Genomic DNA, 11,472 nt, shown 5'->3' with positions numbered 1-11,472 from the left:
GCCGTTAATGGTTATCATTGAAGATTCAGTCAATTTCAGATTCACTCTTGGGTGTTAGCTCTTCGGAGAAAATTGTTCTCTCCTTATTTTTATAAGAATCCCCCTCACTATAATTGCTAAATTTTGGGGTAGCCTTCATAGCGTGTAGCACAATTACAGATTTTATGTATTGTTTTTTTGCTATGTGACTGTTGCTAAGCTTGACATAAACCTAACCATTACAGATTTCTTTTGTTTTGTTTGCAGATGGCAGCACTTCTTGTCACCATGGAAGCCCAGGAAATCAGTTCCTCGTAGCACGCGTTTGTGTCGACACGGATGGTGCATCTTTCGTGTGTGCTCTTAGTGTGTAAACGAAACAAATGCATGAACGTACGCATTAACAGTGTGTATAGAGGCGTTTTGCTGCTCTTGTGCGTGGGGTAAATTTGTCAAGATGGCAGCACCTCTCGTCAGACCCGGTGGTGCTAGTTATGTGGTGCAAGTGTTGTTGATTCTCCTGGCTCTGACGTCATTTGCGGCTCTAGACGGTAAGTTTACAGCAAATCAACTCTGTATGACATGTAGTGTGGATAGATGGGTATGTTGGTAATTGTTAATTTGGTAAACCTGGCCGCCCTCATCTTGTTCAGCCATTGCTTCAGAAGGTTTTAAACTCAAATTTTCAATTTTCATACATGAAATGCCGGTGAAATGAGTCCGGGGTCCAGCACCGAAAGTTACCCAGCATTTGCTCATATTGGGTTGAGGGAAAACCCCGGAAAAAAAACCTCAACCAGATAACTTGCCCCGACCGGGAATCGAAGCCGGGCCACTTGGTTTCGTAGCCAGACGTGCTGTCCGTTACTCCACAGGTGTGGACTCAAAAATGAATTAAATATAGTAAAATCGTTGAATTAACATCCTAGCGGCGGGCTTTGTGTTCGATATATCTTTTTTACACGCATCAGTACTCGTAAAGTCTAGCGGTGTTGTCAAATTTTCGTTGTAAAGATTATCCGTAGTTAATGTTTATATGCCTACCGACATCAATACATTAATTTCTACCATCGCCATCCACAGTGAATCAATTTTAAGCTAGACCTATAAGATGAGTTTTAGTTAAAATTGAAATTTAAATTACTGACCTTTTTTCTCATCATCAATCAACTCGAGATATAACAATGTTGTTATATACTCCACGTGAAGATGATATTGACACGTCAATTACAATTGCTAACACATCATTTGTAGACTATGTTACCGCTATTTGTCTTTTTTCTGGCCCACAGAGTAAACATTAGGGGTGCTATTCATAGACATTTCGCAGCACGCGCTACGAGCGTAATAAGCTAGCCCCGGCTATCCACCGGTTACTAGTACAGGATTCAAATCATATCCTATCGCTAACACTGGTTTATGAATACGAAAAACGCTGATCATCCACCGGAAGCCCGCGCTAAAAATGTCTATGAATACTGCCCTAGATTTCTTATGGAAGACATAGGGCACCTATATCGAAAACTATTTTCCATACTCTAAACTGGGGGATAAACTTGATTTCTTGAGTAAACGACCATAAAAAAGCCACATCAGATACAATGAAGATATTTTTAAATTTAAATATTTTTTCTTCATTTCTTAAGTATTTTTCATTATTTTAAGTCAGAAATATGGCTGATATGGTTTAATTTTATTTTTAGTTTTATTGTCACAGTTTACCTAATTTACAGTACATTTCCAGTTTCCACACAGGTCTAGTTTTAACTCAATCCTACTATACGATACGTAATTTACGTGCACTTGCTGTTAATATGACGTAGGTGTGAACAAAATAAACGCACAGTAATTTTATTAAAGACATTTTAAATTTCAATCAACAAAAAGAAATGCATTTTTATTTAAAATAGGTAGCAGCCACTAATGTAGCAAATGGTAAAGTCATTAACTGGTTCCTCTTTCATTCTTTTTTTAGCGTTTATCAAAGATAAATGTTTTAATATTGAAAGTAGCCTACAGTTCCTACATTATTCCTTCTTTTACTAGTACTACTAGGCCTACTTGTTTATTTTATTTTAAACTAAGAGGGTTGGGACAATTTCCCTACCCTGCCCCTCTAAATAATGCCTCTAATTTGTTATGGAAAAATAAACGCCATCAATCAGATGGTGTAGTTATTCGAAATGAGGTCGTTTTCAAAACGTATGAAATTAGTTGGAAATCTTTCGATATTTTTGCAAATAACCTAATTTTTACTGGCACAAATGACTTGACAGACATTTCAGCACCCACGCAGTCAAATAATATTTCTAAAGAAATAAACACAACGTTACCTTAAATGTTCTCAAAATTGCAGTGTACTTTTTTTCAGTATTTACATAAACCTACAATTGAATATTAATTTCGAATACACCATTATATGCTTCTTCACAACCATCAGGGCTGTGATAGTGATACTCCGACATTTGTAACAAGGTTAAAGAGGGTTCGATGAGATTTTAACAAAATGACAGGCTGAGGCTAATGACACATAGTTCAGAGGCCTTGGATACATAGTCCCAAGGTTGTTCCAGACGTGCTACGAAGTGATGTATCCTACCTTAACTTTCAAGAGTCTTCATATAATATAATATGTAAATGAAGCTTTCCTGACATGAGTAATATAATAAATTATTAGCGAAATGTATTTTCAAACAGCATTTTCAAGATGACAGTTTTGTTCAATAATAGCACTGAAGTCTTGTTCAGTAACAACAGTGAAGTGTTGTTCAATAACAGCAATGAAGTCTGATTCAATAACAGCAGTGAAATATTATTCAATAACAGCAGTGACATCTGGTTCAATGACAGCAGTGAAGTCTGGTTCAGTAACAGCAGTGAAGTTTTGTCCAATAACAGCAGTGAAGTCTAGTTCAGTGACAGCAGTGAAGTTTTGTTCAATAACAGTGGAAATTTTGTTCATAACAGCAGTGACATCTGGTTCAATAACAGCAGTGAAGTTTTGTCCAATAACAGCAGTGAAGTCTAGTTCAGTGACGGCAGTGAAGTTTTGTTCAATAACAGTGGAAATTTTGTTCATAACAGCAGTGACATCTGGTTCAATGACAGCAGTGAAGTTTTGTTCAGTAACAGCAGTGAAGTTTTGTTCAGTAACAGCAGTGAAGTTTTGTTCAGTAACAGCAGTGAAGTCAGGTTCAATAACAGCAGTGAAATTTTGTCCAATAACAGCAGTGACGTCTGGTTTAGTGATAGCAGTGAAGGTTTGTTCAATAAGAGCAGTGAAGTTTTATACAATAACAGCAGTGAAGTTTTGTTCAATAATAGTGAAGTCTGGTTCAATGACAGCAGTGAAATCTGGTTCAGTAACAACACTAGAATCAGGTTAAATAACAACACTAGACTCTTGTTCAATAACAGCAGTGGAATATTGTTTAATAACAGTAGTGAAATCTGGTTCAGTATCAATAATGAAACGTGATTAATAACGGTAGTGATAGGTGACCCAATAACGGTGGAATTTGGTTTAATATCAGCATTGAATTCTGGCTTAATGACAACAGTGAAATCTAGTTGAATGGCAGTAGTGAAAGTTGGTTCGATGACATAATTAAAATCGGTTCAATGACAGCAGTGAGATCTGGTTTTAACAACTACGAAATGTAGTTCAATAACAGCAATGAAATGCGATTCAGTAGCAGCAATGAAACCTTTTCAATGACAGCAGTGAAGCCTGGTTCATTGACAGCAGTGAAATGTGGCCTAATAACATTAGCGGAACGTGGCCCAATAACAGTCATTTAACATGCACTAATTAGAGTAGTGAAACATTGTTTAAAAACAGTAGGCTACTGCAACGTGGCCAATGGCAGTAGTGAAAAGTGTTCCAATAAAAATAGTGATATGTGACCTAATAATAGTTGTGAAATGTGATCTAATGACGATAAAGAAGAACAATATTAGAATGTGGCTGAATAAGAGTACTAAAACATATCCTGATAACCAGGGAACGGATTTATATGGACTAAAAATATATGAAATATGTAAATATATATGTAGTTATTTTTACCAAAATATGGAATTAAATATGGATTTTTACCAAAATATGGAATTAAATATGGACTTAAAATTATAAAAAAATGACTATGTACGTTAAATATTGGTACATTTTAATCAAACTAAACAAAAAATATAATGGACGTACCTTATCTTCCAATGTAGTTTCAACAAAACACAATTTTTATTGTCTGTTACCATAACAATAGGTTACAAACATTTCTTTCAAGTGCTGAAAAGTGAATCTTCTTCTATTGTCTCTGAGGATAGATTTATACTGACTAAAAGAGCGTTCGACGTCACAAGAAGTAACTGGTACATAATTCAATTTCACAATGTCTGCTGGGGATAAGTCCAAGTTAATCTTCACTGTTGATTCACCACTCATCACAGCAACAACCTTTTGTAGTTCTTCATATCCAGGGTTTTTTGAAAGTACAGTGTCCACCTTAGCTCTTACTGCATCTGCAACTTTACCTCTACCACGATTCAGTTGTTCCACAGTACTATTTATAATTTCAAAACTTTCAGATAGTGAAAGGTGCCTATTTTGGAGACTTTTGAGCGTTTTTATGATGCATGAAAATGTATGCTGAATGTGAGCTAAGTCATTCTTCACACTTATGTCACAGGTAACTGTTTTCGCAGTATCAATTGAGACTGCATCTTCAGAGTCCAATGCAAGGAGAACATTGTTAATAGAGTCTATATGTTCGGCATAATATTCAACTGCTTCTAGCCATGTACCCCATCTAGTTAAAATTGGCTTTGGTGGCAATGGAATTTCAGGGTACATTTCTTTCAACACGTTAACTCTACTGGGAGCTTTGAGAAATACTTTTTTCACTGATGAAATCAACAAATCTACTTTAGGGAAATTGTCTCTGACCACTTCTGCCACACGATGAAATGCATGCGCCACACAAGTAAAATGAGTCAATTTAGGATATACAACAGATAATGCTTGTCCAGCTTTGACCATATAAGGGGCAGCATCGCTAATAAAGAATAACACATTATCGTACATAATACCCTTTGGCCACAGGATACCCATAGCTTCGTTGAACAGTTTAACTATAGTTTTGTTATTGCACTTTTCTAGAACATCACAATGTAAAAGAATTCGTTCAGAATATTGTTCACTTAACAAACCGATAACTACATTACCAACAAGTCTACCTTCTTTGTCGGGAGTCTCATCAATGGAAACCCAAATTGAACTATCTTTAATTTCATCTCTTATCTTCTGTATTGTCTCATCGTAGATGGATGGAGCATACGTCTTCCTAAGTGTTGACTCATCCGGGATTGTATGTTGAGTATATTTTTCAAGGAATTCCCTGAAGACCTTATTCTTTAGTTTGTAGAGAGGAATATCAGCAGAGATGAGAGAACGGCACAGGTCGATGTTAAACTCAGATCTTACATTCGATGTTGTTGGTTGTGTTAAAAACAATTGTCTCTGCTTGGAATTTAGTTGTTTGTTGGCCTGATGTTTACTAGTTGTAATGTGTTGTTGCACCAGGAACTTTTGTGTAGATGATACTGCACACTGACACAAATTACAAAATAATATTTTATTGTCAGTTGATAAACCATCTTCTTTAAATTCTGAAATGTAACTTGTTAGTTTTGATTTTAAATTGACTGAATGACGTACTTTTGGCATATTTACCGTCTTTATAGTATGATTTACAAAACTGAACCTATGTGTACTCTGACTGGCATTTAACTGTTGAGCTGCACAACTGAAGTCTGTTAAAAATTTTAAATTAAATTAATACAGTTTTGTAACTTACTTTCCCATTGTTGATAGGACTGCTAATTTTCAAATAACTCTGATGTTAAAGGGATTACTGAACATGTGTTTAAATCTCTATTGTTGAAATGTATTTTTAAAAGTTAATGGAATTTTGTTTTGTTTTATTGTTAAACCTAATATAATATGGACTGTTTTATATGAAATATGGAAAATATATGGAAATTAACGAAAATATGTACTAAACTCTAAAATATGGAAAAATATGGAAAATAAAAGTAGGATTTTTCAACCCTACACATTGTGAAACATAAAGATAATGCAAAATATAAATTATATTAGCTTTATAAGTAAATATGTATTTACATATAAATCCTTTCCCTGCTGATAACAGTAGAATAGTAGTAAAACGTGGTCCAATAACATCAGGGAAATGAGGCCCAAATAACAATAGTGAAGTGTAGTTAACAAAAGTGGAGAAACTTGGCACAACGGCACCTGTGAAATACGTACCCATAATAGTAGTGGAACGTGTTCTACAAATGATAATGGGAGTGATAAATTAATGAGACATGCTAATTGTAGAAAGAATGAATGGCCCTATTCTTGAACAGGAGGCTCTTCAATTTACATCAGAGCACGGTTACGTACGTATGTTAAAACAGAAAGAAAGAGCTGTCAACTATAATCTTTTCGCTGTAAGAAAAATCCTAATATAAACAATAGCACGTGACTGAAGTGAGGCTTCATTGGCCGCTGTTTGGTGTTCCCGCCTACTGTTGTACATTCTGTTTCATGTTAAACATTTCCCGTTACTCGTCAAGTAGCCCTAACCTCACTACTATGCATTCGTTTGCTTAGGAAACATTTACTTTATAATTACTGTAATTAAAACTCACGTAACTTATTGTATACACTTAAGACTATTTGTTTTTCTCCGCTTTTGAGAGGGTTTCCACTCTTATGTTTAATAATCACAAACACCGAGGATGCAGAAGCCATACTTTAGTACTACGTGCTTACGTGAACAACTACCAGCTCAAGTGACGCCAGCTTGTTACAAGAACAGAGTACTTCGGTATTACTGTTGGTATTCATCCGCGTTCATAGTACATAACAAAATATAAAAGTAACTTTTCTTTTACATAGCGTTTTACATATGAGTGAGATTATATGTTTCATCGTATTTAACAACTAGAATTAAATTTTTTATTTTCAAATAATACAAGATTATGGTTTCCAAATACGAACTATATTTTCCTGCGTCATGTGAGTGTTTCGACTGGGAGCCAATCACGAGTATGACAGCAACGTGCTTATGTTTACATTAGGATTTTTCTTACAGCGAAAACAGTATAGACACCAATTCAGCGAATGTTTTGAATGAGTCACAACAAATTTCTAAATTTAAGCCAGTCGAAGATGGCTGTCCGACGTTAAAAATCCGTTCTCATTATGGTGGAAGAGACGAGGAGGGAAGAAACGTCAATAGCGTTGTTTCACAGCACCCAGGTAGACTCACTCCAGCGTCTGTTCTAAGTTTTGGCGGAAGATAAGGATTCTTGAAGGCCAGCAGGCAACTCCCCTTCTTAAAACATGCGCCCAGCTCCCAGGACCAACTGCTGCGAGCCGTTGTCAGGTCAACTTTTGTCACAACTTGACAACTCGACCTCTATAGCTGAGAAGATTCTTTCCAACCCTGCGAACAGCTGAAGATTAGGTCTATCTATTTAGGTCACTGGATAACATCTCAAAAGCTGAAAAGGGCAGTTGTTCAAAAATGGGGGAAGTACTTGCTTGAATGAGGTTCAATGTCTTTTAAATTCCATACGATTTTAGCGGACAATGGCTTCTGTTTTCTCAGAGTATTCGATATTCCCTGCACACACTATTATTAATTTGTTAACATTATACGTATTATCGACTCTATTGTGGTAGTTTTGAATGAATGAATGAATGAATGAATATTTATCAACTACGAATGTGTTTTCACCCAGCGACAGTTACAGGTAACAAAAGATACATAAAACAAAAAATAAATAAATGTAAGAATAATAGTCTAATAATAAATAGAGAATGCGCACAAGTGTGCATAGATGATAATTTTTTTCAGCACTGAGTTGCGTCACTGTATTGGTGCATCTGATACAGTTCAGAACGCGGTATTTGTCGCAATGTGTAAAAAACGTAAGAATAAAAGTACCCTACAAATGTAACACTTAATAGTAGGTACATATGTAAATGTTTATGCTTGCAATTATAACTATAGTACGTATGTAAATCCTTATGGTTGCAATTTTAATTACTTGACAAGTCTAAATAGAAAAAAAAATTGCTGTCGTGGCCCATATTTCAAGGAACAATCCCGACGTGTGTCTAGTGTGATTGAGGGAAAATAAGAAAACCTTCAGTCAGGATTGCCGGTCTCGGGAGATCGAATCCCAAACCTCCTGATTTCAAGGCATTGTCTACAGGGCTATTAGTTCTTTCAATTCAGTTCAATTCAATTTGTTTGGCCATTAGACATACAGTTTTAGGCTTCGTCAGAATACATTGAAAAAACATATAAATACATTTTTAAAAAATACTAATAACAGAAACAGTAAAATTTAAGTAATACAATGAAAACATGAAATAATTTGAAACTTTTAAATTGAAGAAAACTAACTAAATTGCAATTCAACTTATTTATTAAAATACAATTTCATACAAATTTGTGTTGAAAAACTCAGCAACAGAATAAAAATGATTATTTAATAAACAATTGTAAAATCTAGTTTTGAAACTATTGATTGGTAATTTATAATATTGACTTGGGAGCTTATTATATAATTTCATCCCCATAATTAAAAAGTTTGTTTTGCTCTTGTGTAATCTACAATATGGAATATTAATTTGTTCACTATTTCTAATTTCATGATCATGTATATTGGCCATTAATGAGTAATTGTCGATATTTTGTCGAGTGCAAAGTACTAGATCATATATATACAAATGTTAATGCATAAAAGTTATACTACTCTTATGATAAGGTTTATGTATTTCGTTGTTATTATTATTATTATTATTATTATTATTATTATTATTATTATTATTATTATTTCATTAATTCATTCATAGTTTTCTGTTCATGGACAGGTCTTTCACCGCAAACCCAGCATTCTACAATCTTCCCTCTTTTCCGCCTTCCTTTTAGTCTCCGCATATATCCATATGACTTATCTTAATGTTGTCTATCATCTGATATCTTCTGCCCCGAACTTTCCTCCCGTTCGTCGTTCTTTTCAGTGCATCCTTCAGTAGTCAGTTTCTTCCTAGCCAGTGACTCAGCCAATTTGTTTTTCTCTTCCTGATCAGGTTCCGCATTATTCTTTCTTCACCCACTCTTCATAGGAAAATTTCAATTGTTATTTTGTCCATTTCACACTCTTCATTCTTGTCCATATCTCCATTTCAATTGCTTCTAGTTGTTTTTCTTCACTTCGTCGTAATGTTCATATTTCTGTCCCATACAATGCCACACTCCACACAAAGCTCATTATTATTATTATTATTATTATTATTATTATTATTATTATTATTATTATTATTATTATTATTATTATTATTATTTTAAGATAATCACCACTACCATTACATCTCATTATAAAATTGCAGGAAATTCCAATTTACTTAGTATACGAGTAGAAGAATATACCGTCCTTATTTTTAATAGGCCTATAAGAATTGCCAAAAAAATACGTTTTACACTTTGTATTTCTCTTTCCCACCTCCCCATCCAGGTTGTAGCTTCTAATATCGTTCCAGTACGTTCATCTTCTCTTCCTCATAGGCCTGTATCTCCGAAAACTTTCTTGTTAAAGTTCTGTCTCTTCTTAAGAAATTATTTTTGTCCTCATCATCGAAATGTTTGCTTCTCATATAATTTCTTTAAATCATTGTCATCCTCTTCTTGCTTTACTTTCGAGTATTTCTTTCTGAACTTCTTCCTCTTCTTTTCTGACATTTTGACCTTCTCCATATCTTTGCTTCTGAATTTCATTTGTCTTTAAATTCTTGTTATTCTTCTTTTTTCCTCAAGCTCTTTCTCGCTGATACTTACACTATTCTCAAAGTTGAAATTCCTCTTCAACTTCTCCTCATCGAACCTCTCCTGCGTCTGCACCCATCGAGAGAGAACCGATGCAGTAATCCTGTACCTTGTAAGAGAAAACCAGTGTACAAGTAAATCGACCGTAAACTCGGATATATCAAAGTTGTGTCTGGCGCTTTGATCACAACTTGCATGTTATAATACACGGGAGTAGGTGTACACAGCCGCTAGCTGTGTCAACGCAGAACATAGCACATAATTCGTTAGAATTCATTACTTGGGAGCCTTGTCAGCATATAGGTCTAGATTATCCCTTTGCGCACACGGTAACATACTTTACGCCGCAGCGCTAGGCCTACTCATCACTGTGTGCTCTCGAAATTAACGCTGGTTTGGCGTGTGCACACTCAAACGATCCCCCTCTAATCGTTTGTTATGAATGCCCTCCAGCAGCGCCCAGTTTAGAGACGTCACCTGTACCATTGACCCGCAGAATCCACGTCAAATTAAAAGTTTAATCTCGGATTTATGTTTATTTTCTGTGTATCATTGTCAGAAGATGGATATAGGAATTACAACTCTGCCGCCATTCAGGAGAAATCCTTTGTGCTTCACGCTGGAATTCGCTTGCAATGATTAGCTGCGTATTTGTGTATTCATCAAGGCTTACGCTTTAATTGGAACGCAGACAAGAGGTGCATGTCTAGACTCACCAGATTGCTTCAGAATTTTGATCATTTTTTGCAATGCTGAGCATTTTACAACTGTGTTACTGGCTCATAACAATAGTTGCTTTATCTTTTTTTGACGTGTAACGCCTATATATAACTATATTCGATCTACATTCACCTCCCTCATGCCAATAACACTGCTACAGAAAAGAACAATAAAAATATCTCTTAATAAGTCTCTTTATTAACTCCCAGAACTGCTGTATTCTGAATTTAAAGTATTTTTACTTAATATCCATCAAATTTATAATAATGTATTGTTGAATTTCTTACATAAAAACCGTAATATATGTAATTTGTATTCACATAAATATAAAACTGAAAGATCAGACAACATATCGATGGTGTTCAGGTAAAAGGGCTTATCCCCCCCCAAAAAAAAAAACGTTCTCTTGATATTGCAATGAGTTCCATGATTAGTGTTTAAATATTATACGAAAACGAAGAATACAATTTTTTTAATTACGCTCTTCTTCCATAGAAGAGGGTTGAAAATACTGCAATAGCCTATTGTTAACTTTTCTATATTTCTGATATTTCCGTAGGAAATGCTAGATATAGATCTATACTACAAAAATGAAGATAATTACAATGTATGTTTTTTTTATTTTAGTTTGTTATTTAGCGACGCTGTATCAACTACTAGATAATTTAGCGTTAGCCAAAATGATTATGTCACATGACCACAACATAGTGCAAAATGGAAATATAAAAACTGTAAATTTATCCTTTGAAGAGGACGAAAAATTCAAATACCTTGGAGCAACAGTAACAAATATAAATGACACTCGGGAGGAAATTAAACGCAGAATAAATATGAGAAATGGCTGTTATTATTCGGTTGAGAAGCTTTTATC

The 11,472-nt window shown here is 34.8% G+C and overlaps 1 protein-coding gene across 2 annotated transcripts in view; it reads left to right on the top strand.

Moving 5' to 3' along the window:
- The first annotated feature begins 251 nt into the window (after positions 1-251).
- The window catches only part of LOC138716215 (netrin receptor UNC5C-like), a 901,985-nt gene continuing 890,764 nt past the window's right edge, over positions 252-11,472 (top strand). For both annotated transcript variants that reach the window (XM_069849052.1, XM_069849051.1), the window contains exon 1: positions 252-530. In XM_069849052.1, the coding sequence (XP_069705153.1) occupies positions 437-530 (94 nt within the window). In that variant the 5' untranslated portion in view covers positions 252-436. The remainder of the gene's footprint in view (positions 531-11,472) is intronic.

Source organism: Periplaneta americana, chromosome 16, assembly GCF_040183065.1.
Source record: "Periplaneta americana isolate PAMFEO1 chromosome 16, P.americana_PAMFEO1_priV1, whole genome shotgun sequence".
In the NCBI taxonomy this organism is placed as follows: domain Eukaryota; kingdom Metazoa; phylum Arthropoda; class Insecta; order Blattodea; family Blattidae; genus Periplaneta; species Periplaneta americana.
Note: the sequence above shows the minus strand (reverse complement) of the source record. Positions and strands in the feature narration are given on the sequence as shown.